Source organism: Pistacia vera, unplaced genomic scaffold (genome assembly GCF_008641045.1).
Source record: "Pistacia vera cultivar Batoury unplaced genomic scaffold, PisVer_v2 Contig250, whole genome shotgun sequence".
In the NCBI taxonomy this organism is placed as follows: domain Eukaryota; kingdom Viridiplantae; phylum Streptophyta; class Magnoliopsida; order Sapindales; family Anacardiaceae; genus Pistacia; species Pistacia vera.
In genome coordinates, this window is record NW_022196058.1 from 1,196,687 (window position 1) to 1,218,999 (window position 22,313).

Genomic DNA, 22,313 nt, shown 5'->3' on the forward strand with positions numbered 1-22,313 from the left:
CCATGATGAAGAATTTCCCAACAGCCTCCCCCTTCTCAACGTCCTTGGGGAACGCACAATAAATGTTAATTGTCATTATGTGTGGTTCAAATACTAAGCTTTAGGTAGGAAGATTATATTTTCCTTTTGTTTATAAATATGTTAATTGTTAAAAATTGATTTCATAAGAAGTTCTTGATAAAGATTGCCTTTTGTTTATAAATATATTTGCCTTTCGTTTATACATATCTCAACTACTCTTTTGACTGCATATGTATATATAACACTAGACATACCAAAAGACATATCAAAATTCAAATCTCAAATGAAATGCATATCCAAAATTCCATCTACAACCGGTTAACAAATAGTTTGCAATGTGACGGTAATATATACTAAAAACATTCAGAATAAGTTACATTAAGGTTATTATTATGAATTCACAACCCTAAAATAGACGGCATACTCATACCCAACCAACGACCAAAATAATAAAAACAAAACAACTGAATCAGCATACAACTCAACTGCATTCGTAAAAAATTAACCAAAGCGCAAATAATTTCTACCAAATACAATTCTATATGCTTCAACCTGTCAACAACATGAAATCTCTCCCAACGAAACATGTTCTTCATTTACAGACTTCTGCCCAGTACATAAATTACTTTTTCCTGTGAGAGTTTCTGGTATACTCTCAATAATGTTAACGTAATCATATGGGAGGGCATTGGCCACGGAACTAGATGAAAGAAACTGTTCCTTTTCTCGCCCTACTGATGATCCTTTTCCTAAAAAGTAGTATAACATATTAATAATCAAGTCGATATTATTATAAACTTCAAATAAGTAAATAATGTTTAAAAAACAAATATCATGTAAGAATAGGTGTATAACTCATACCAATTCTTAGTTTTCGTAATTTTTTATTTTTAACCCTACATACAATTTATTCAACCTTTGATTGCTTTCTTCTGCATGGAGGATGACCTTTGCTGCAAACTGCATGTTGACTAATAATTAGACTATTCCTCTCTTTCGAAGGACTATCCCTATCTTTACTACTCAAACTGGTTGTGGAAGAGATGTTTACTTTTCTACCAAGCCTTTCCTCACTTTCCTTATGCTCCAACTTTTTTCTCATGTCAATCATAAATTCCATCAACATATTACAATCTTCCTCATTGTTTGATGTCATATTAGCTGTTGTCAGCATTATATTAGACAACTTATCAAAATATTGTCCTTCAACGTTGGTGCTCCACCTATTATAAATTACCTTAATTTTTGTATGACATCTGTTTATATTTGCCCTCCAACGCCGTAAAATATACTTATCTGGAACGTGTGAAACCCTTTTATGAATCAACACAATAATGGCATGTCTGCATAAAATCCCTCTGAACTCAAACAAATGACAAGTACAACGAATATCACACGAACTTTCTTCAAAGTATACTACAAAGGGAACATGCCGATTATTATCTCCAAACCAAACATCTTCTAAAACTTCATACTCCTTATATGAATCACACTTTTCAGAAAAGATAACTCACAATAAATCTTCCCACAATCTCTTCTTGAAACTCTTTAAACTTTGTAGTTGTGTATGTACTTTGAAATTGTTTCTCAATAGGGTAATTAGTTATGCATGGTATCTAAGATTTGAAAGATCTAAAATCAGCCTTCTTTTTTTTTTTCCACTTTTTCTTGCAATGCATTATCATATTGTTCCACAAATTGTTTCAACGTTGTTTTGGAATTTACATATCCCTCAAAAAATGCATGCATACTTTCATTACGTTGGGTAGTAGACATACCTGCCTAGAAAGTATCTTTAAGAAATGCAGACACCTAATGTACTCTTTCTTTGTACAATCCACATAACCATTTATTCTCATGAAAATTGTGCACATCAATGAATTGGTTCCACCGTTCTTCGAACTCTTCATGTGTAAAGGAATCATACACAATATTTTGTAACTTAAACTTTATAGTTTCATATTCCTCATACCCTCTTAACTTTTCAGGAAGTTTTTTCATTATATGCCATAAACACCACCTAAGTCTTGTACCGGGGAAAACAATCTCAAGTGCATATTGCATGGCCTTATCTTGATCAGTAATAATTTCATTAGGAGCAAAATCCATGCATTTAAGCCAAGAACAAAATAGTCATACAAATGTCTTAGTGTCCTCATGGGAAATTAACCCACAACCTAACAATGTCGAATGTCCATGATGATCAACCCCCACAAAAGCAGCAAATGACATATCATACTTATTCGTCAGATATGTTGTGTCGAAGGTAGGGGTGTACAAAAAAATGCAAAAACCAAACCAAAACCAAATTTTCAATTAACCAAAAAACCGATTCAGTTTCGATTCAAAGAAATGAAAAAACTAAATTTTTGGTTCGGTTACCGGTTCGGGATAACATGAAACTCAGTTAATCGTAACCGGTTTTACTGAACATGACTGGAAATTTTTACACTTTCTAATCCCAACCACATCATTAACTTCGAGCCTCATTTTCACATAAGGTTGTATCGTTTGGTTAACCTTGAATATCTTCTTTTCGCCAGACTTGTAAGATCATGGTTACGTTCAAGTACAATTGATTTAATTTCCTATTTGCATTCACCATTTAAAGTTGAACTAATCCAACTCTTACAATCTGTTTTAGCATACGTTGTTTTTTCAAGGTATTTCTAGATTTACATCTCTCATTCCCAGAACAAGAACACGCCACTGTTACGTATCTCATCTCCCCATCATCTCCTTTCTTTGACGTATGTATCATTGCTTCAAAATCGATTTTGTTACCATACATTTTGTAATACTTCAGTATATTATCAATTGAATCAAACACTATTCCAATATGAGGCTCCACTTCTTCCTCTGCACATCCTATATCTTCTAATTCATCATGTTCATTTTCCTGATCATTTAATAGTTTTATAATGGACAAAATTAGAGTGTACTAATACAACACATCATAAGAAACAATATGATACAACAAATTTAAAATCATGCTAATGAAAAAGTTAAGGTTTCGAATACAATTTACCTCAGCATCATTGAAAGGAGCCAAACTGGACTCTTCCATATTCTGTAATTTCATGCGAAACCAATACTAGTTTTTTGTTCACAAATCTGGTTCACAACAGTCGCCAACAAATATTGTCTATAAGTTATTTTCTATTGTAACATATATTCAATCCAAAATAGAATACAAAACTAAATAAATGCATAAATTAAATAAAAAACTCTTAAGTACCTCAACAAATCTTTTGAATCTCAAAAAAGTTTGATCTCCCTAACTCCCTTTCCACCCTAAACGATTCTTTCATAAAAAAATGTTGTCTTTCTTTTTTGTACGGTAGCTGTTTATTGTGGTTGTTGAGGAAGAAACCGGTTGCCACTGTTGAGGAAGAAATCGGCAATTCTCTATAGAAGACTAACTAGAACAGGCAAACGAGAAGAACACGCAGACGAGAAGAAAAGATGGGAACGATGAAGTGAAAGGTATTAGAAGTTCTCTTTTTTTTTTTTTTTTTTATATTTCGTCTAAAAATTTTGGCGCTTATTTTGGAGAAGCATATTAGACAAGCTAATCTTTTTTACAAATCAGAAAAAAAATATGTAAATTAAAAAAAAAATTGCGTATGGACGGTCTTCCATATTATATGGACGACCATCCATTTAATGGACGGTCGTCCATATAATATGGACGCCCATTTGTATAATATGGACGGGTGTCCATTATTATATTACAAAATTTATCAACAACTCCAAACTCAATTGAATTGCCCTTCTTCGTGGACAGCACCGTTTGTGCATCTTCATCTTTCTCCCCTGACTTTCTTTGTTGGACCAACTCAACCCGCTTCGAAGGCTTCATCTGGGTAGCTCATCCCCCTTTTTTTTTTTTTTTTTTTTTTGCTATTTGGATTACTAAAAAACCAAACTGAACGCATGGATGACATTGAAGAGCTAGATGAGGAAGAAGAGTTTGAAAAGAAAAACAACAATTTATTTTTTTCTAGTAAGGATGCTCGTCCATAATATATGGACGAGTGTCCATGATTTTTAAACTATGGACGGGCGTCCATTCTAGGTGGACACCCGTCCATAGTAAATGGACTCCCGTCCATATAATATGGAAGGGAGTCCATTGTTATTTTCTCATGGATAGGAGTCCATTTAAAATGAAAAGTCGTACAATAATCATGGATGCCCATCCATATTTGATGGACGGTCGTTCATTCGCGTAATAATTGTTAATATGCTACGTGGCTGCATCTACTCAACTGACACGTTATTCGGTGTAAGATTTCGGTTCAAGTCTTCGGTGTTCGTAGCATTATTGTGGTATGATGTAGAAATCTTACCGAACATCCGAAAAAGTGAAGAAAAAATTTCTACTTTTGATTAAAAAAATATCTAGATTTTTTCCCAAAATAAAACATAAAAAATCCAAAGTATAAAATAATGGAAGAGCTGCAACCTTTTCCCTTTTACTGCAAGCACGCCCGCCATGACATCACTATGTCCAGATACAAATTTAGTAGCTGAATGCATAACAATGTCGGAAATGGAGATGGAACAATAACAATTAGAAAGTATTTAAAGAAAAAGGAGTCAAGTCATAACACCAGAAGTTGTGACAATACAGGGGACATAATGCTGTTATCCACTAACACAAGAGCACCATGTTCATGAGCCATTTTAGCAATTTTCTACAAATCAAAATGTGAAAAATCTGAAGTTCCTATTATACAAATATCAAAAACCATTATCACAAAACGAATTCATGACAATAATGCATTTCATAAAAAACTGAATAAACTAAAATAGAAAAAACATATCCTCATGTTCAAGTTAAGAAGGGCAGATGTTAATGGCATCCATGAGGGGTTAAACAGACCGTTTGTATTCTCAAGTCTGCACATTTAAACAGAAATTCCTAAAAGCATTGAATTACATTGGACTAATATTTTGAAACTGTATTAGATAGCATAAAATTGGATTAGATTAGAGTGGAATAAATAATTTATAACTATCCTGTAGCACCGTCTTTAATTGAATTATAAAAAATAGTAAGTTCAAATTTTATCAGTAATTAAATTGACTGAAATCAATATAAATAAAAATTAATTTTAATTAAAATTATATTTAAGAAATTTCAGGTATTTTCTATAATCATTCAATTATATAATTATTATTAATAATTTTAATTAATTAATTCATAATTTAGAATATTAAGCAAAGGCCTCCACAAGCTTAACCCGTCAAGCCAAATGTGCTTGGGACAGGACTGCGGATTGATATAGTCCACATTCGTCTCCCCTCCCAAATCAACCAAACACTATCTTAAATATTTTGGTCGAATGGTGGAGTGTTTTAGTGCAATACAATGCCGCACAACAAGTCTATAAATTATCAAGCATGGTATATCATATGTGTTATAATGACAAAAAAGGTAAATGTTTTACACGAATATCAGATATTCGTTGTCGAGGATTGGTCGGACTCTCCAGCCACACAAGCTTTGTCCAAGGACCAATAGCAGCGGCAACCTCATCCAAATCACTTGTATTAACACGCCTGCACATTTTCCGGCACGAACATCTCAAATTTCAATACAAACAAACCATATCAATGAAAAAAAGAAATTACTAACTTCACCACAATTCCAGATTTTGGAGCTACTTGTGATAACAAACGATCAGAACCGCCATAGAGGTTGTTGTGTGTGATTTTTCCGCCAAGCTCGGGCTATCGTGAGGATATAGCTCGACCCAGAATCAGCTCGGCAACGATGTTTGATCAACCCAGCATAAGCTCGTTGACCTGTAGCTCGACCCAACAGAAGCTAGTCGCAAATAATCCAAGCAATCATTCAAGCAATTCCCGGATTATCTCAGATCCTAGATATTGTGGAAAAGATTAGATCAACAGCAATTTCTGCGCAATCCTAACGCCTAATCGCGAGAATATCAGAATTACATTTTAGATCAATTGTAATCCCTTTGTTTTCGCTCTTTCCTTCCTACAAATCTTGTATATAAACCCCCTCAAATTATGAAAAAGGGGTTACAAATTTTTCATAGAATTTACATTGTAAGCTCTCACCGCAAATACAAAACCGTGGACGTAGACTTCAGAGTTTACCTCGCCGATCCACTTTAAAAACTCTCACTGTCTTTTACTTTATTACATCTTTATACCTTCGTCGCTGATTATCTTTAATCATGCTCACATCAGTTCCGATCCCGGCAAGGTTGATCGAATCTTGTTGGTTGGTGCAGATTTCTGTATCAACATTTTGGCGCTAGAAGGAGGGCCCCATCAACATCTCAGGTATTTTGGCGAACAGTCACAGCAACCAACCCAATCCAGGCCCACAATGGTGCACACCAAGTCAAAGACTACCACCGGAAACCTTGAAAATGTGGAAACCACCCACCAGGAAGTGCAACAGGACGCCTTTGGATGCTAACCGCCCGTGCCACCAACCAAACACATTACAAACCACCAGAGGTTCAGAGACGTCAAACCCCGAGAACGGCCAGCTGGTGGAGATGATCAGAAAAATGGTTGCACAGGCAGTGCAACAAAACGTGGCTGAGCTGAGGAACTAACAACCAATTGCCCAAAATCTTAACCAACCACACTTCACCAACGCCACCCCAACATGTATGAATTCTTCAGGTGGATGATTCGTTTCTTCGGCACAAAGAGGTGACCAACACCCCCGACATCACAAATTGCACTCCGCTCACAAGCGTGAATCCCGTGGGCAAACTAATCTCAGAAGGCAACCAGGGAAGCAACCACTAGGGGAAAGCAAAGACAACGGACACCCCCGAGATGCTCGGCGATATCCCCAACATCAGCGTGTTGGTATTAGCCCACACCCAAGACAAGATCGATCTTCGCAGGCTTGCAGAATGAGCCAAGTACGTCAATCTAGCAATGACCGACAGTTTGGTTATACTCGACATTGCGAGCAACGCACTGACGAGCATGATAACACTTATCAACCTAACCATCATGACTCGACCTCACGCATCAGCACACACACTGGAAAGACCTCATAAGTAGTAGATTTGCGAACCCATTAGCTTTAAGTGAGGTTGAATAAAGCCAACCAGGGCAACCACAACGAAGACTTAGATCGCATGCAAAAAATGCTAGACGATCTGAGAGCCTGCCAGAATGGCACAGTGGAGGAAATAGTAAGTTCCCCCTTTACAGAGGAAGTTCGCCAGACCCAGTTTTCACAAGGATTCAGGGCGCCAGAGAGCAAGTTTGATGGGAGAGGGGACCTTAGAAACCACCTCAACAAGTTCAATGACCTGATGGAGCTACACCAAGTTTGTGACTTGGCTTAATATCGATGCTTACCAGTCACATTGGTAGGGGACGCTAAGAGGTGGTATAAAAGGCTCAAGTTGAACTCCATCAACTCTTGGCAACAATTCTCCTCGCTATACTTACAACAATTTCAAGTGAGGAGGCAATTCGCAATGTTGCTCAGCTACTTGAGTAACATTCATCAGAAGAGAGATGAAACACTAACCTCGTACATAATGAGGTTCCAAAACAAACAGGCAAAGGTGGCGGATGCGCCTGAGGAGTCCATCCGAACTTTGCTAATCGCAAGGATCAAACCAAACACGGAGCTATGGAAAGAGCTCCAAAGTGAAGATCATGTAAGCCTAGCCCTGTTCTATCAGATGGCTGCAAAATATCAGAGGGTAGAAAGCTCGCTGGAAGCACTGGTTAGAAGCTTGGCGCAAGGAACCCCGGACAAGCGACAAGATCGCTCATCGGATAAGCGCAGGGGCCAAGACCATAACGATAGGGACTGCAACAGGTTCCAAAAAAGACAAAGAATAGATAACCGTGGAGACAGTCAGCCTTTCCCGTGGTATGCAAAATACCACCCCCTTACTCAAGACATCGCCCACATATACGAAGTGTCCTGCAAGGCAAAGAGATTGCCCGCTCTAGAGATAATGAGGGGGGCACCGGGCAGAAGAGATCGGCAAAAATACTGTCAGTACCACAAGGATGTTGGACACAGCACAAATGAGTGTCGAGCTTTGAAGGACGCCATTGATGACCTAATAAGAAAGGGCCACCTAAAGGAATTCGTTAAGGCAGCACCAACTCGCGAAAATACTAGCGAGCAAAATAACCAGGGCCAAAGCCAGGTTCAGAACCAAGTCCAGCAAGCTCCGCCAAACCCCAATGACGTCCTAGTGGACATGATTTATGGGGGGCCCGACATAGCGGGGAGCTCAAGGCGTGCTCGCGAGCAATATGCTCGAGAGGCCAGAACAAACTCGATCCTTGGATAATGAGCTGTGAACAAAAGTTACCCAAGCAGCCCATACAAGATAGTGAGGTAGTGGGATTCATAATCGAGGAATGAGAAGAATCCCTTTGCCACAACCATGACGTGATCGTGATCACAGACAGAATCGACAATGCCTGAGTGTTAAGTGTAATGGTCGATAATGGGAGTGCAGCGAACATTATTTTTCTAGAAGCTTTCCAAGGAATGAGGTTCACAGAGAGATACCTAAGGGCATGCCCTTCGCCGCTCTATGGTTTTACCAAGGACAACCTGGTTCCCAAAGGAACAATTGACCTTCTCGTGACTCTAGGGGCAGAGCCCAAGATTAGGATGGTGATGGCTGAATTCCCAATGGTAGACTGCCCAATCGCATACAATATCATCCTCGGAAGACTGATCTTGGATGACTTGAGTGCAGTCACATCAGTGCACTGCCACGCAATGAGGTTTTCGACTCCTAAGGGAGTCATGACTATCAAAAGCTACAAAAAGCAATCTCGTGAATGTTACAACCGGGCCATACATAAAGCATAAAAATGGTCGCTCCCGAGAACAACAGTCATAGCAGAATCCAAGCCTAACCCCAGACCACTGAAGGATACTATAGATCCTCGCATCCATAGAGAAGGGCCCACAGCAAGGTCAACTGAAGAGCTGTGAGAAATAAGTGTCAGCAAGGAAGACCCAACTTATGTGCTGAAAATCGACAGCAGTTTAACTAGAGAAATGGCCAAAAATCTGGTGGGATTCCTGAAGAAGAACCTCGATGTGTTCATGTGGGTGCATGCAGATATGGTTGGGATCAGCCCCAAGGTGATGTGTCACAGGTTGAACCTCAACCCTCAAGCTTGGGCCATAAGGCAAAAAAGAAAGGCTATGGATGTGTAGCCCTCTCAAGCGCTAAAGGATGAAGTTGACAAAATCCTGAAAATCAACTTCATCAGGGAAGTCAAGTACTTGGACTAGATCACCAACCTAGTCCTGGTCAAGAAGTCGAAGGGCAAGTGGCAGACTTGCGTCAATTTCACAGATCTGAACAAAACCTATCCCAAAGACAGCTTTCCGCTACCAGGATCGACCAGCTAGTAGATGCGACAATAGTAAATGCACTACTCAGCTTCATGGATATGTACTCGGGATATAACCAAATCTCGATGTACCAGCCCGATGAAGAACATACTTCCTTTATTACTTACCGTGAAATTTATTGTTAAAGAGTTATGCCATTTGGCCTCAAGAACGCTGGGGTGGCCTACCAGCGCTTGGTGAACAAGATGTTCACCGACCAAATTGGTCATACCATAGAGGTATACATCGATGACATGCTCGTCAAATTAAAGGTTGTCGAAAGCCACGTTGAGCACTTGAGGGAAATGTTCAACATCCTCAGAAAGTATCGAATGAAGCTCAATCCTTTGAAATGTGCTTTTGGGGTGAGCTCGGGCAAATTTTTGGGCTTCCTCGTAAACCAACGGGGTGTAGAAGCCAACTCAGAGAAGATTTAGGCTCTGCTCGACATGAAAAGCCCAACCAGCAGAAGGGAGTTGCAGAGCTTGACAGGGCATGTGGCCACACTCAGCAAATTCGTTTCCCAAGCCACGGACAGATGTTTGCCGTTCTTTGAGACTTTGAACAGATGTTTGCCGTTCTTTGAGACTTTGAAAGAGAAGAAAGGTTTCAAGTGGACAAAGGAGTATGAAAGAGCCTTCCAAGAGCTAAAGAAACATCTGGGATAGCCTCTTTTACTATCAAAGCCCATCCAGGGCGAGTCATTGCTGCTATATTTGTCAATATCGAAGTCCGCTGTCAGCGTGACATTAATACACGAAGAGGGAGGAGTACAATAGCTGGTATACAATGTAAGCAAGTGACTACTTTACGCGGTGATGAGGTACCTAGAGATGGAGAAGCTCGCTTTCGCCCTTGTCGTCGTTGCTAGAAAGCTGCGACCCTATTTCCAGGCACACTCCATCCACTTGCTAACAAATTTCCCACTAAAGAAAATATTGCAAAAGCCCGAGACATCGGGTAGACTGATCTAGTGGACCATGGAGATGAGTCAGTACGACATCAAGTACATCCTGAAGACAGCGATCAAAGGTCAAGCCTTGGCAGATTTTATATCTAAATTCTCCTATCAGCCAGAAGCTAAGTCAAGCCTACCGCAGGAGAGATCAAGCAACAGAAGTCGATGTTTGACAACTTATGGCAATGGACTCTATATGTAGATGGCTCCTTGAATGAGAAAGGAGGAGGAGCGGGGCTCTTGCTTGAAAGTCCAGAGGGAAACCCAATCAGAGCCGTAATATGATTCGAGTTTGCCGCCTTCAACAACGAGGCTGAGTATGAGGCATTGCTCGCAGGGATCCGCCTTGCCAAGGAAATGGGAGCAGAGTCCATTAAGATTTATAATGACTCACAACTCATAGTCTATCAAATTATCGGGAAATACCAGGCGAGGGAAGATAGGATGGCGTCCTACCTCCAACTAGTAGAGGCCGAGCTCAAGCAGTTCAGATCCTTCACAATCCTCCAGATCCCAAGGGAAAAGAACTCACAAGCAGATGCATTAGCCCGCTTAGCTTCTACAATGAATTAGGAAAAAACTGATTCCATCCCAGTTAAGTTCCTCCCCATCTCCACTTCACAAGGTCCAATTTTAACTACGGGTCAGAGATACAGTTGGATGGACGCAATCACCGCCTACCTAAGGGATGGTACACTGCCAGAGAAGAGAACCAAAACCAGAACACTCTGCACCAAGGTAGCTCGGTATATGCTCATCAATGATAAACTGTACAAGCGCGGGTTTAATGTACTGTTGTTGCAATGTATTGACTATGAGGACGTGGATTGTGTTCTGAGGGAGATCTATGAGGGAATTTGTAAAAATCAGGTAGGAGGCAGATCTCTAACATACAAAGTACTTTGCCAGGGATATTACTGGTCAACAGTTTTTAACAATGCAACGGACTAGGTTCGCAGATGTAATAGATACCAGAGATTTGTAGATATTCTGCAAGCCCCATTACAAGAATTGACCACTTTTGACAAGCCCCTGGCCATTTGCAATCTTGGGCATCGACCTTATCGGCCCCTTGCCTCAAGGAAATAGGGGTGTTAAGTTCGTAGTAACTGTCATGGACTACTTCACCAAGTGGGTAGAGGCTGAGCCCCTGGCAACAATAACGTTGAACAAGCTGAAGGACTTCATCTATAAAAATATTATGTGTCGGTTTGGGATTCCCCACACAATAATAACCGACAACAAGAAATAGTTTGACAATGAAGACTTCAAGACCTGCTACGAGTGACAGTATCAAGAAGAGTTTCATCGCTGTTTATCGACCTCAAGCCAACAAACAAGTGAAGGCTATGAACAAGGTCATCGAGCACACTATTAAGAAAAAGCTCAACACCCTAAATGGGAGGTGGGTCGATGAACTGCCTGAAACTTTGTGGTCCTATAGAACAACAACCAGGAGTTCGACAGGTGAAACCCCATTCTCTCTATCATACGGGTGTGAAACAATGGCCCTGGTTGAAGTGGGGATCAGCTCATTCTGAAGAGAAGTTTTCAATAAGGAAACAAATGAAGATCTTCTCCGCCTGAGGCTGCACCTAATCAAAGAACACCAAGCTACGTTTCAACTAAGGCTCGCCTCATATCAACAGTGAGCCAAATGATACTTCAATACCAAAGTCAAAAAATAGAGACTTTGAAGTGGGTGATCTGGTTCTCAGGAAGGTCGTCCAGAGTACCCAAAACCCAAACTTGGGGGTACTTGGACCCAAATAGGAAGGTCCTTTCAGGATCTCCAAGAAGCTCGCGCCAAGATCTTTCCACCTAGAATGCCTCAACGGCAAAGCAATAATGCAAGCTTGCAACGTCGAGCACTTGCGAAGGTATTACTAATAAGCAGCTCAAGTTTCACTTATTTCTCTATTTTTTATTTGTTGTAAGGCCACTCACGGCCAGAGCGTTTGATCAATAAAAGAGGTATTATTCATGATTTTCCTTGTTCGTAATTAATGCCTTTAATCCATTAGCATTAATTTACTAACCTGTAAATCACTACCTTAGTGATGACATTTCAAAAGAGAACAAGGAGTCAAGAGTCCTAGAAAGATAGCTTATCTCAGAAAAGCCATGCCAAAATCAAGCTCTTTAAGCATGAAATATCCTAAATTGACGAAGTTAAGCTTGAAAAAATTCAAGGGAAAAACACGTTGAAGGAAATCGACCCTAAGCCGGCGATCAAAACTTGAAAAGGATGATAAGTCCGAAAATCGAAGTTACTTGTCGCATAAGATTTTCTTGCATAAATCAGGATGGAAAATCCTAAATCAATGAAGTTAAACTTGAAAAAATTCAAGGAAAAAACAGTTCGAAGGAAATCGGCCTCAAGCCAATGACCAAAAACTCGCAAAGAATGATAAGTTTAAAATCGAAGTTAGTTGGCGCATAAGATTTCCTCGCATAAATCCGAAAAAGCTCCTCAAGAAGCGAGCTACGCATGACTTATAGCAAATTCGAATCTTAAATTACAAGTCCAACTAGGATAAATGAAATGACTTCGCAAAAATATAATGGCCATTGCACGAAAAGGAAATGATGAATTTTTTTTTTTACATTAATTAAGTATCCTCAACTTCCAGCTTGAGCCCGATCTCCTTTCTACATTCCTCAACCTCTTTCTGGCCCTTGCCATCATCCTCGGAGTCATCCGAATACACGTAGGCCATTCCTTGGGCTTTGACCTTCATCTTCTCGACTTCCTTTTGATAAGCTCGTGGAAGAAAAGAAAAGTCGATCGAGGGGTGAGCCTCCCATAGCTCATGCACAAGGAAGACCGATGTCTGACAAGATCGAGTAGTGATGGCCTCGTTCAGCTCTTCAATTTGAAACCTGAGTTGCCCAACCTCGGTTTCAGCCTCCTGCCAACCTACCACCTCCTGGGCAAGTTTGACGAGGACTTCTTGAACTTAGCCTCCTAGCTCGCAATAGCCTTTTGAGCCAAGGAGAGCTCAAAATTCAGCTTGTTGTTGGCACCTTGCTATAGTGCCAAATTTTTCTCGGCTTCTGCTACCTTAGCTTCAGCCTTCGCTTGAGTAGCCTCTCTCATGTTAAGCTTGTCAAGGAATTTCCTTTCCTTAGCCTCTTTCTCTTTCTCTTTCTCTGTCTCTGCAACCTTGCCAAAGCATTGTCCTTCATAGTCTCTACCAGCATCCACCCCTTATGAGTGCCCTCTAAAATGGCATTGCACTCCTCGTATAGAAGCCTACTTGCCATGGCAACCTAAAAAGATAAGATGAGAAGTCAGCAAGAGGCGAGGATAGCATGCAAATAAAAGAGTGGCGAACTACTGGTACCTTCACCGCATGCCTACACGTTAAAGCCAACATCTGGGCGGGAGGCGAGTCCTTGACGGCTGTGAAGGTTTGTGGGGTGACGCAATCCCTGGCCACTATGGCCTTGACACCGATGTGGTAGGGGAGTTGGTCGATCAACGTATCGACTGCAACTTGGGTCGCTTCATCTGTTTTCTTACTCTTCGGTTGGGACAAGCCAAGTTTACTCCCAAAACAGCGTCTACCTCGCCCATAGGAGCGGACTTTTTCTTGGCTAAGTTCTTTGTCGTTGTTTTCTAAAAGCCGCCAACCTGCGTGGTGACCTCTTTGCCCGAACCAATCTGCTGCTCAGCCGCCTTCTGTTTGCCCGAGCCCCCTTGAGGCCTGGTTGCTTTCTTCTTTCCCGAGCCATCATGCTGCTCGGATGCTTTCTGTTTCCCAAAGCTCCCAGTCAGCTCGAGTGTTTTCTTCACGAACCCCTTTTGGGGCTCGAGAACCCTCTTCCCACCAACTACCTTAAAAGCATTTATGAGCCTTTTCGCGTTTGGGCCTTCCCCAAGCTCAGCACTAGCATGCTTTGTGTCGGCGCTGTCCACGAGTATCTTCACCGAAGCAACCAGTGCCTTTTTGGTAACCAGCAAGGCCGCCATTTTCTTCTTGGGGCCCTTGGGTTTCTCGGCCCACATCTTTGCAAGAAAAGAAACAAATGAATGAGTGACCTATTTGCATGGGAAATTAAACGCGAGCAAGTGACAACTTAATCCTTTCTCCAAAATTGTAAGGAATCTGGCCTTGTCCCGACAAAAGCCATATGCTTTCAGGTTAGGAAGCATGAAAAGCTCGTTGACGTTACACTGATCGTTGGGAAGGTTGCTAAAACGCTACAGTCTTTGCAAGCTCGTGACTGGAAGATAGTTTTGCTCGACATTAAGTACAAAACAAAACAACTCAGTTAGCTTGGATACAATGCTCGAAAGCGACCCTTGTGCACGCAGAGAATCAATGTCTTACTCACGTTTGAAGCGAAAGCGCTGGTCTCCCAGGTTTCATAGAAGAAAAACTAAGAATCCCAGTGCAGGACCTTCTTTGAGACGTTGACCAACTCGTTGAAACGTACCTTTCTTGCCTTAGAAAGGTAGTACTTCTGGTCTTGCCCTTTCTTGAGCCTATACAGATAGAGAAGCTCTTTGACAAAAGGCTCGCCCAACTTTACGATCATGTACGCGATGTACAAACCGATGAGAATGACATATGAATTTGCGGACAATTGGAGAGGAATGATGTTGAACCGTTTTAGCACGTTATCAAAAAAATAATAAGGGGAAATGGATGCCCCGCACCTCAAAAGGGTCTCAGAGATCGCCACCCATCTGGGCGGGGGGTTCTTTTGAGAATGTTCCCCCAAGACCATCAAGTTAAGTTGCACGCATAGACCGTTCTTATGCTTTCGAGATCCCTGGTGGTAATCAAGGATTGTGGTTTTTTACGTAGCCTATAGGCTGAGGACGGCTGGGAATGAGCCAATTGAATCAAAGCACGGTCGGACAAGCCCTCAACGTCAGAGTCCGAACTTCATGCGACGAATTCGTCAGAAACCTCAAGTGTCTCATCCCCAAGAACTGCTGCGCCCACAGGTGAATCGAACATACGATCTACGGTATGATTGCTAGAGGAAGACATGGCTATAGCTCGCTTTTAGGTACCTGAAAAAGAAGCGAACAATTGTCAGAGCTCGAGCAACTCGGCGATCATTCCACACTCGCTTCTAGTTCAGACACTTCAGATAGCTCGCGCAATATGACAAACGTATGCGACCTACCTAGGATACAGACAACCACCGCGTTAAACCCCTATAAAACCTGAGACCGTCAGAGATGCACCCAAAAACCCTACTAAAACCCTAAAACATACAATGTGGCCACTACGGTAGCCACCCTTTGATGCAAAAGTCAGGAAAATAGAAAGATAAGAGAAAAGAACCTTACCAGAATAAGAAGTGCAGAAAACTTGCCGGAAAGAGTGTCGCAATAATGATAAAACAATAGTAGAATGCACAAAAATGCCAGAGAACTTTCATGGACTGAATGAGGATTCTAACGACTTTGCCACCTTTTATAGTAGCTTGCATGGGAGACGAAAGGGTAGGGTTTAATCATAGCTGTCGAGTTGCATTGAATCTCGACGCTGTTAGGAAACGACCTAGTTATGCAGTGGAAAACAAAAACCATAAACTCTATGGATCGTTCCTTAGAACCAAGATCTGAGTACAAAAATCACAGTTTACATTAAAATAATCAAATCTGCAAAAATCAATTCAAGGTTTAAGAAACCATACCCGCGTTTGGAGGCTCCACCAATATTGTCTCTAAACGTGGTTGCTACCGATCTAAGTGTAAGATCGAACCGTAGAGGTCCACACGAAGACAATCAACAAGAACCAAAGAGGGATTTGCTAGATCCTCCTTGGCCTTAAGAAATCAAGAAGAAAACAAACGGTGTTTGTTTTCAATGGAACAGTAAAAGTGGCATGGGAGAGTTTTGAGGCTGGAGGTTTCTCTCTTTTCAAATGAAGAATGAAAATAATAAAATAACACACACTTGTTTCTTTCAACTAAAACCTTTTTCTTTTATAGTCTTATTTTAGTTGCCCTATTCCCATATGGAATGGGCTTGGGCTCCAACCCAAACACCCCCAAATTTGCCAAACACTCCCATTTAGATATTTTAATTTAATTCATCATTATTTCAATTAAAAATCAATTAATATATATTTAATATATATATTAACATTTAACAATAATGATAATTTATTTAAATATTGCGAACATATATTTAAACGTAATTTCACTTATTTAATTTTTCTACAAATTAAATAAAGGCTACGACCTCAGCAAATTTAATTGCACTGTGAAATTATCAAAATACCCTTTCACCCAAAAAGACGAAAACGCCCTTCTTTCTTCCTGAGTCTTAAATTATCTTCTATGTGTGTGACCCATAGACTCCTCATCATATCGGTAGTGTATAGTATCGCGATTAACACCAATTAATCGTCTCACTTATACACAGACCAAGATTGGCTCCTAGCAGGCATCATGGCCACCCAATAGATTCAATTCAGCAAAGTAGCTACTCGTCAACGATATGGTTACCATACAATACGATCCTTTCATCATATGTTATCTTGATGAGACGAAGGCATAGAAATAGTGTCAACCTCCGATTACTCTCGATATTATGTATTCAGTTTCTAGACCAATGACCTATATATAATCCGGATAGAGCAACAACTCAATCCCACTATGGCCATAGTTTTAGTGTCATTGCCATATACTGAATTGCGCCGTGAGATAACTTCTCCGTACCCGAGTGATAATCCTCTGTCAATCCACCATAGTTGATACATTCCTCAATGCAGCCAATCACCACCATATTGACACTCTGAATAGAACTGCGTTAGGCTAGTGTCAAACTATACCAATCGGTGCACAAAGCGCTCCGATGATCTCAAGTCTAAGGACCATATGCACCACCATTCGTTAGAGATTTGTTCCATAGACACTAGGGTATCCATCCATATGGATCCTCTGGTGGGTCAGTCCAGTGAACTTGCTGCGGTGTAATCGCCTACAGCAGCACCCATGTGTTGCACCCAGGTTGTCACCAAACAACCTTGACAAGTGAGATCAGTCACTGCCTTTCGACAGGGTCGTTCAACACTATGATAGCCTTACCGTATTATCTGTGCCCTTACTTCAGAATAATACTGGGGCTACGGACGTTTCTAGAATGGCCACCATATGTGCTCATAGGGTTCTCACTATCAAGATTTGAAACACTCGATACCCTCGTCACGGTTCTACCATTCTAAGGACATATATCAATACATATTGCAATAATAATGATTTACGCGACATAGTATAAAATGCTTTTTATATTTTATTAATGAACATTATTACAAAGAGTCAATTCTACAATAATTGATTGGCTCTAGGGCATCTACTCTAACAGACGCTTCATTCGTCGAGCAATCTCAGCCTTTAGACATGGCCACGTGTCGACCATTCGCTGGGGGCAACGAACTGTTAGACTGTTACACTGATAACCGTTGCCTTGGCCTCGCACATGGATAGCTATAGTCTCCCATGCGCGACAAAACGTGACTGACAAAAGCTGCTGCATTTAATGTGACACGACCACACGAAAATTACATGTTTGCCCTAACTTTTTATATTCTGAGTTTTGTCAGGCATTGTAGGAAATAAAGACCCAAGTGTGGAGTACGTCGACCAGACATAAAGTCAACCCCTGAAGCTCGATCAAACTTGCACCCGGAGGCCTACTGATAAGACCGAGCTTGACATCAAATAGAGCAATAGTCTTCAAAGCCCAAAACGAGCATCGAACTATGGGGCAGATGTTGTGTGTGATTTTTTTGCCAAGCTTAGGCTATCGTGAGGATATAACTCGACCTACAGCCAGCTCGGCAACAATGTTTGATCGATCCAGCATAAGCTTATCGAGCTGTAGCTCGACTTAGCAGAAGCTAGTCATGAATAATCCGAGCAATCATTCAATCAATTCCCGGATTATCTTAGATCACAGATATTGCGGAAAAGATTAGATCAACAACAATTTCTATGCAATCCCAGTGCCTAATCGCGAGAATATCAAAATTACATTTCAGATCAATTGTAATTCCTTTGTTTTTGCTCTTTCCTTCCTACAAATCTTGTATATAAACCCCCTCAAATTATGAAAAAAGGGTTACAAATTTTTCATAGAATTTACATTGTAAGCTCTCACTGCAAATACAAAACAGTGGACGTAGGCTTCAGAGTTTGCCTCGCCGATCCACTTTAAAAACTCTCATTGTCTTTTACTTTATTGCATCTTTATAACTTCGTCGCTGATTATCTTTAATCACACTCACATCAGTTCCGATCCCGACAAGGTCAATTAGATCTCCTTGATTGGTGCAGATTTCTGTATCAACAGAGGGCATCCCCTGCAACAATTTCTTGACCTGAACATAACATAAATTGTCCAATATTATGATATTTTTCATTAAAAGGAGGTTTATAGAAAGTATTGTACAATTGAATAGGCATCATACGTACTACTTAATTTGATAAATTGAAAGGAAAAAGAAAGGCAAGAGGAAAGCACCAGTTCCAACTAGATGACTGACAGAAGCCAAAGCAACCATTCCACTGGTGAAGCAAAATGCTCGATCTGCCTTATCGAGCTTAACTAAAAGGCTAAGAAATCAGGAAAAAGAAACTAAGGGACAATTTGATTCAGAATTGACGATCTCAAACAAATATTCTGTCTTTTAAAACAAGGAAAAATTATAAACTATAAAATCACTCTTGTTGTCATATATATTTTAGAAAAAAAACCATGCACAAAAACAACCTTCCAAGATGATTTAAAATCTAAAAATAAAGAAAAGTCATTTCCACTATTTTCTATAGTTTTGAGCCTAAAAATAGTTTCTAATATCATATAAAATGCATTTTTGGGTATTAAAAATATTTAATCATTCTCTAATACAGATGTTCTATAATTTTTAATGTACGGAGTAAAAGTGAGCATCTGGTCGCTCACTTTACAAACCTTACAATCAAAAGTGAGAGACAGAAGCTCACCTTTGGTCCTCATGTTAAAAATTTTAGGATGTTTTTATTGGATAACTCTCATAAAATCATTAATACGCAACTCAAATATTTTAAGATTGAATCTTTAATTTTATAAAACTTATTTCAGACCAAGAACCAAATGTCACCTTTATCAAAGCTTAAAAGAATTAAAAAACATAACTAGTTCCGAGAACTGAAAAACAACACTTAAATACACCTAATACATCAACAAGCATTAACATACCTTTCCAAGGCATCGCGTGTAGGATTTCCAATTCTGGTATAATCATAGGGTCCACATTCTATCGTTGAAGGCTACAACATTGAAAGTTTATGTAAGCTAGAGTGAAACATCAAAATCAAAATGATTTAAGTGAGTGAAATAAAGTGTTTGTATAGCTATATGTATGTCTACTTTTTTTATGAGCATAATGCTTGTAGAAATTAAACGTTTGTCTCCTCTTACATAAGGTATTGATTGCACGCAGAAAAAAAGAAAAAAAAATGCGATAAGGTTCCCTAAATATGTAAAAGTAATTAGGGATGAACCAACAATGTCATCCGTAAAGACTTTGAATATATCCAAAGACATCATATACATGTAAAAGATTTTAAAATAAAAATTATATTTTCACTGGAGACTTATATAAGTCATTAGGCATTCTGATAAAATGAATAAATTTTGTATTAATTCTGTGTTTATGATTATGAATAACAAAATTTAAACTCACCTGCTTAAAGGTAGCTGTCTGGTAAAGCGGAGTACTGACAGCATCATAAGGATCAAATTTACTCTCAAAATTCATCAATAGTGTTGAGATACCAGGCTTCTTAATAATAACATCTGTATATTATTCAATTAATTTAAATAAATTAATAAATAACACAATCTGCACCATAAAAAGGCACTAAAATAAACAATTACACAGACAAACCGTTAAAACACTCTGCTAACTCATCAACGAGAGCTGAAATGCTGACATCCATTGAACAATTCAACTTAAATTCCTTCTTTATTGGGAATTTAGCAGGTCCATAACCCTTAAATAATAATAATAATAATCCCTTTACATGAGCTAGTTGATGAAAATAAAAATGTAACTCAAATAAAAAACTTACGTGATGGTTAAGATAAGAAGTGTCTCAGTAGAGAGAGGTAAAGAAGGGCTTGAGAGAGAGAGAAGAGGCCATCATCAAAACGAAAGTGAAGGTAAAGGTGAAGGTGAATGTAAAAGTGAAAATGAGAATGAGTATGGGAATTTGGGTTTTTTAATGAGCGAAAAGAAGGCATTGATATTAAAGAGAGAGCGAGAAAGAAGTTGGTGGGTTCAAGTGAGACAGTGAATTCGCGGGCTTGGCTCTCTCCACCAATTGACACGCTCTCTTTTACTTGTTTATATTACACGTGTACACTTTTCTTCTTTCAAAGTAAAACATACAGTTCATTTGATTAAGGGTGGCGCCATTTATTTATTTATTGCATTGGACCAGGAAATTATTCTTGTAATGACATTTGAACCCTCTTAAGCCAAAACAACCGCTCATTCAAACTCTCTATTCATAGTCTAACACATGACGAAGCTATGTAGAGACAAGTAGGGGCAATTGCCCTTTCCTAAACTTTGGAAAAACACTTCTAAAATAAATAAGTAAATAAAAAATTCATAAACTACTTTACTTTTAAGTAAACTGATCACCATTTTAAGGATTTTTCTACTCCTTGTCCAACAAAAGTGTTGAATTAATTCTAGTTTTCTTTCTCTTAAATTTATTATATATATAGTACTTTTTTAGTCAATACGTTCTCGTATTAATTTGTTAGGACTATAAATATATATCATAGAATCTAAATTGTAAAATATCATTTTAGTCTTATGAGATAAATTCAACGGTATATAAATATGGTCTTAACAAAATATACATGAAACACTGTGAACTAAATACATACATTAATCTAGTTCGCGGTGTTTCATGTATTAAAATGAAAAACTTCATATATATGTATTAAAAACTTCATTAATACATATATATGAAGTTTTTTATTTTAATACATGAAACACCGCGAGCTAGATTAATGTATGTATTTAATAAGATAGGCCTCTTAAAGTTGGACTGAATGAGGAAAAAAAAGGCGCTGAGTTATGGACACCTCACTAACAGACTAAAAAGGAGTCCTATTTCTTAAGATTCTCTGTTTCAAAATTTTAAGATTAAAACATATTCTCATAAACTCCTTAAATGCCATTCATTCCTTTTCAAAAAAAAAATACAAAAAATACAAAATACCAAAAAAAAAATTATTCTTTCACTTATGCTATATACACCCTACTATCATTATCCTAAAACAAAATTTTAGATATCCAAATTGAAAGTTAAAAAAAAAAAAATTTAAGTTAAAAAAATCCTTACAAAACATAATATGTACAATTAAAGAACACAAATAATTATATAGATTAAAATAGTTTGAAAAAAAAAACAATAAATTTATGTGCGACTACAAACAATCTAATATTTCAAATCCTATCGTATTATTCATTCTTGTCATTGTATCTGAAAATGGTTTCAAATAAATATTAAGTTTATATAGCAAAAGCACTCACACATTATCTAGATTAATCGTCTCTCGTGTAGCAACATCAAATACCAAATCGCTGAAAGCAGTTATATGGAGTTGCCTATCCTTTTGCACATGGGTCATGATACTTTAACTAGTTTGATGCTATTGAAGGGATAGGAAAACCTGGAAGCATAAATACTGAAAAGAACATGTTCTAATATTTTTCGTAAATACAAAAAATTTATACTTAGGATAAAGGTACCTCAACAAAATGGCATTGGCAAGGAATAATTTTGTGCAAAGCACGCGGTAAGAGGGAAGAACGCAAGACATTGATGTTGCGATATAAGTAACAACATAACATTATATTTAGCAACTGAACGTTATAAGTAATAGGAGGTCTGTCAAATAA

At 38.9% G+C, this 22,313-nt stretch overlaps 1 protein-coding gene across 1 annotated transcript in view; it reads right to left on the reverse strand.

Moving 5' to 3' along the window:
* The window catches only part of LOC116132336 (cystathionine beta-lyase, chloroplastic-like), a 41,748-nt gene that overhangs the window by 16,933 nt on the left and 2,502 nt on the right, over nt 1–22,313 (reverse strand). Inside the window, exons 3-11 of the mRNA XM_031417985.1 lie at nt 20,280–20,385; nt 20,076–20,188; nt 19,589–19,659; nt 18,872–18,963; nt 18,705–18,728; nt 5,666–5,729; nt 5,478–5,589; nt 4,631–4,721; nt 4,490–4,577 (exon numbers count right to left, since the gene is read on the reverse strand). Coding sequence (XP_031273845.1) covers nt 4,490–4,577; nt 4,631–4,721; nt 5,478–5,589; nt 5,666–5,729; nt 18,705–18,728; nt 18,872–18,963; nt 19,589–19,659; nt 20,076–20,188; nt 20,280–20,385 — 761 coding nt within the window. The remainder of the gene's footprint in view (nt 1–4,489; nt 4,578–4,630; nt 4,722–5,477; nt 5,590–5,665; nt 5,730–18,704; nt 18,729–18,871; nt 18,964–19,588; nt 19,660–20,075; nt 20,189–20,279; nt 20,386–22,313) is intronic.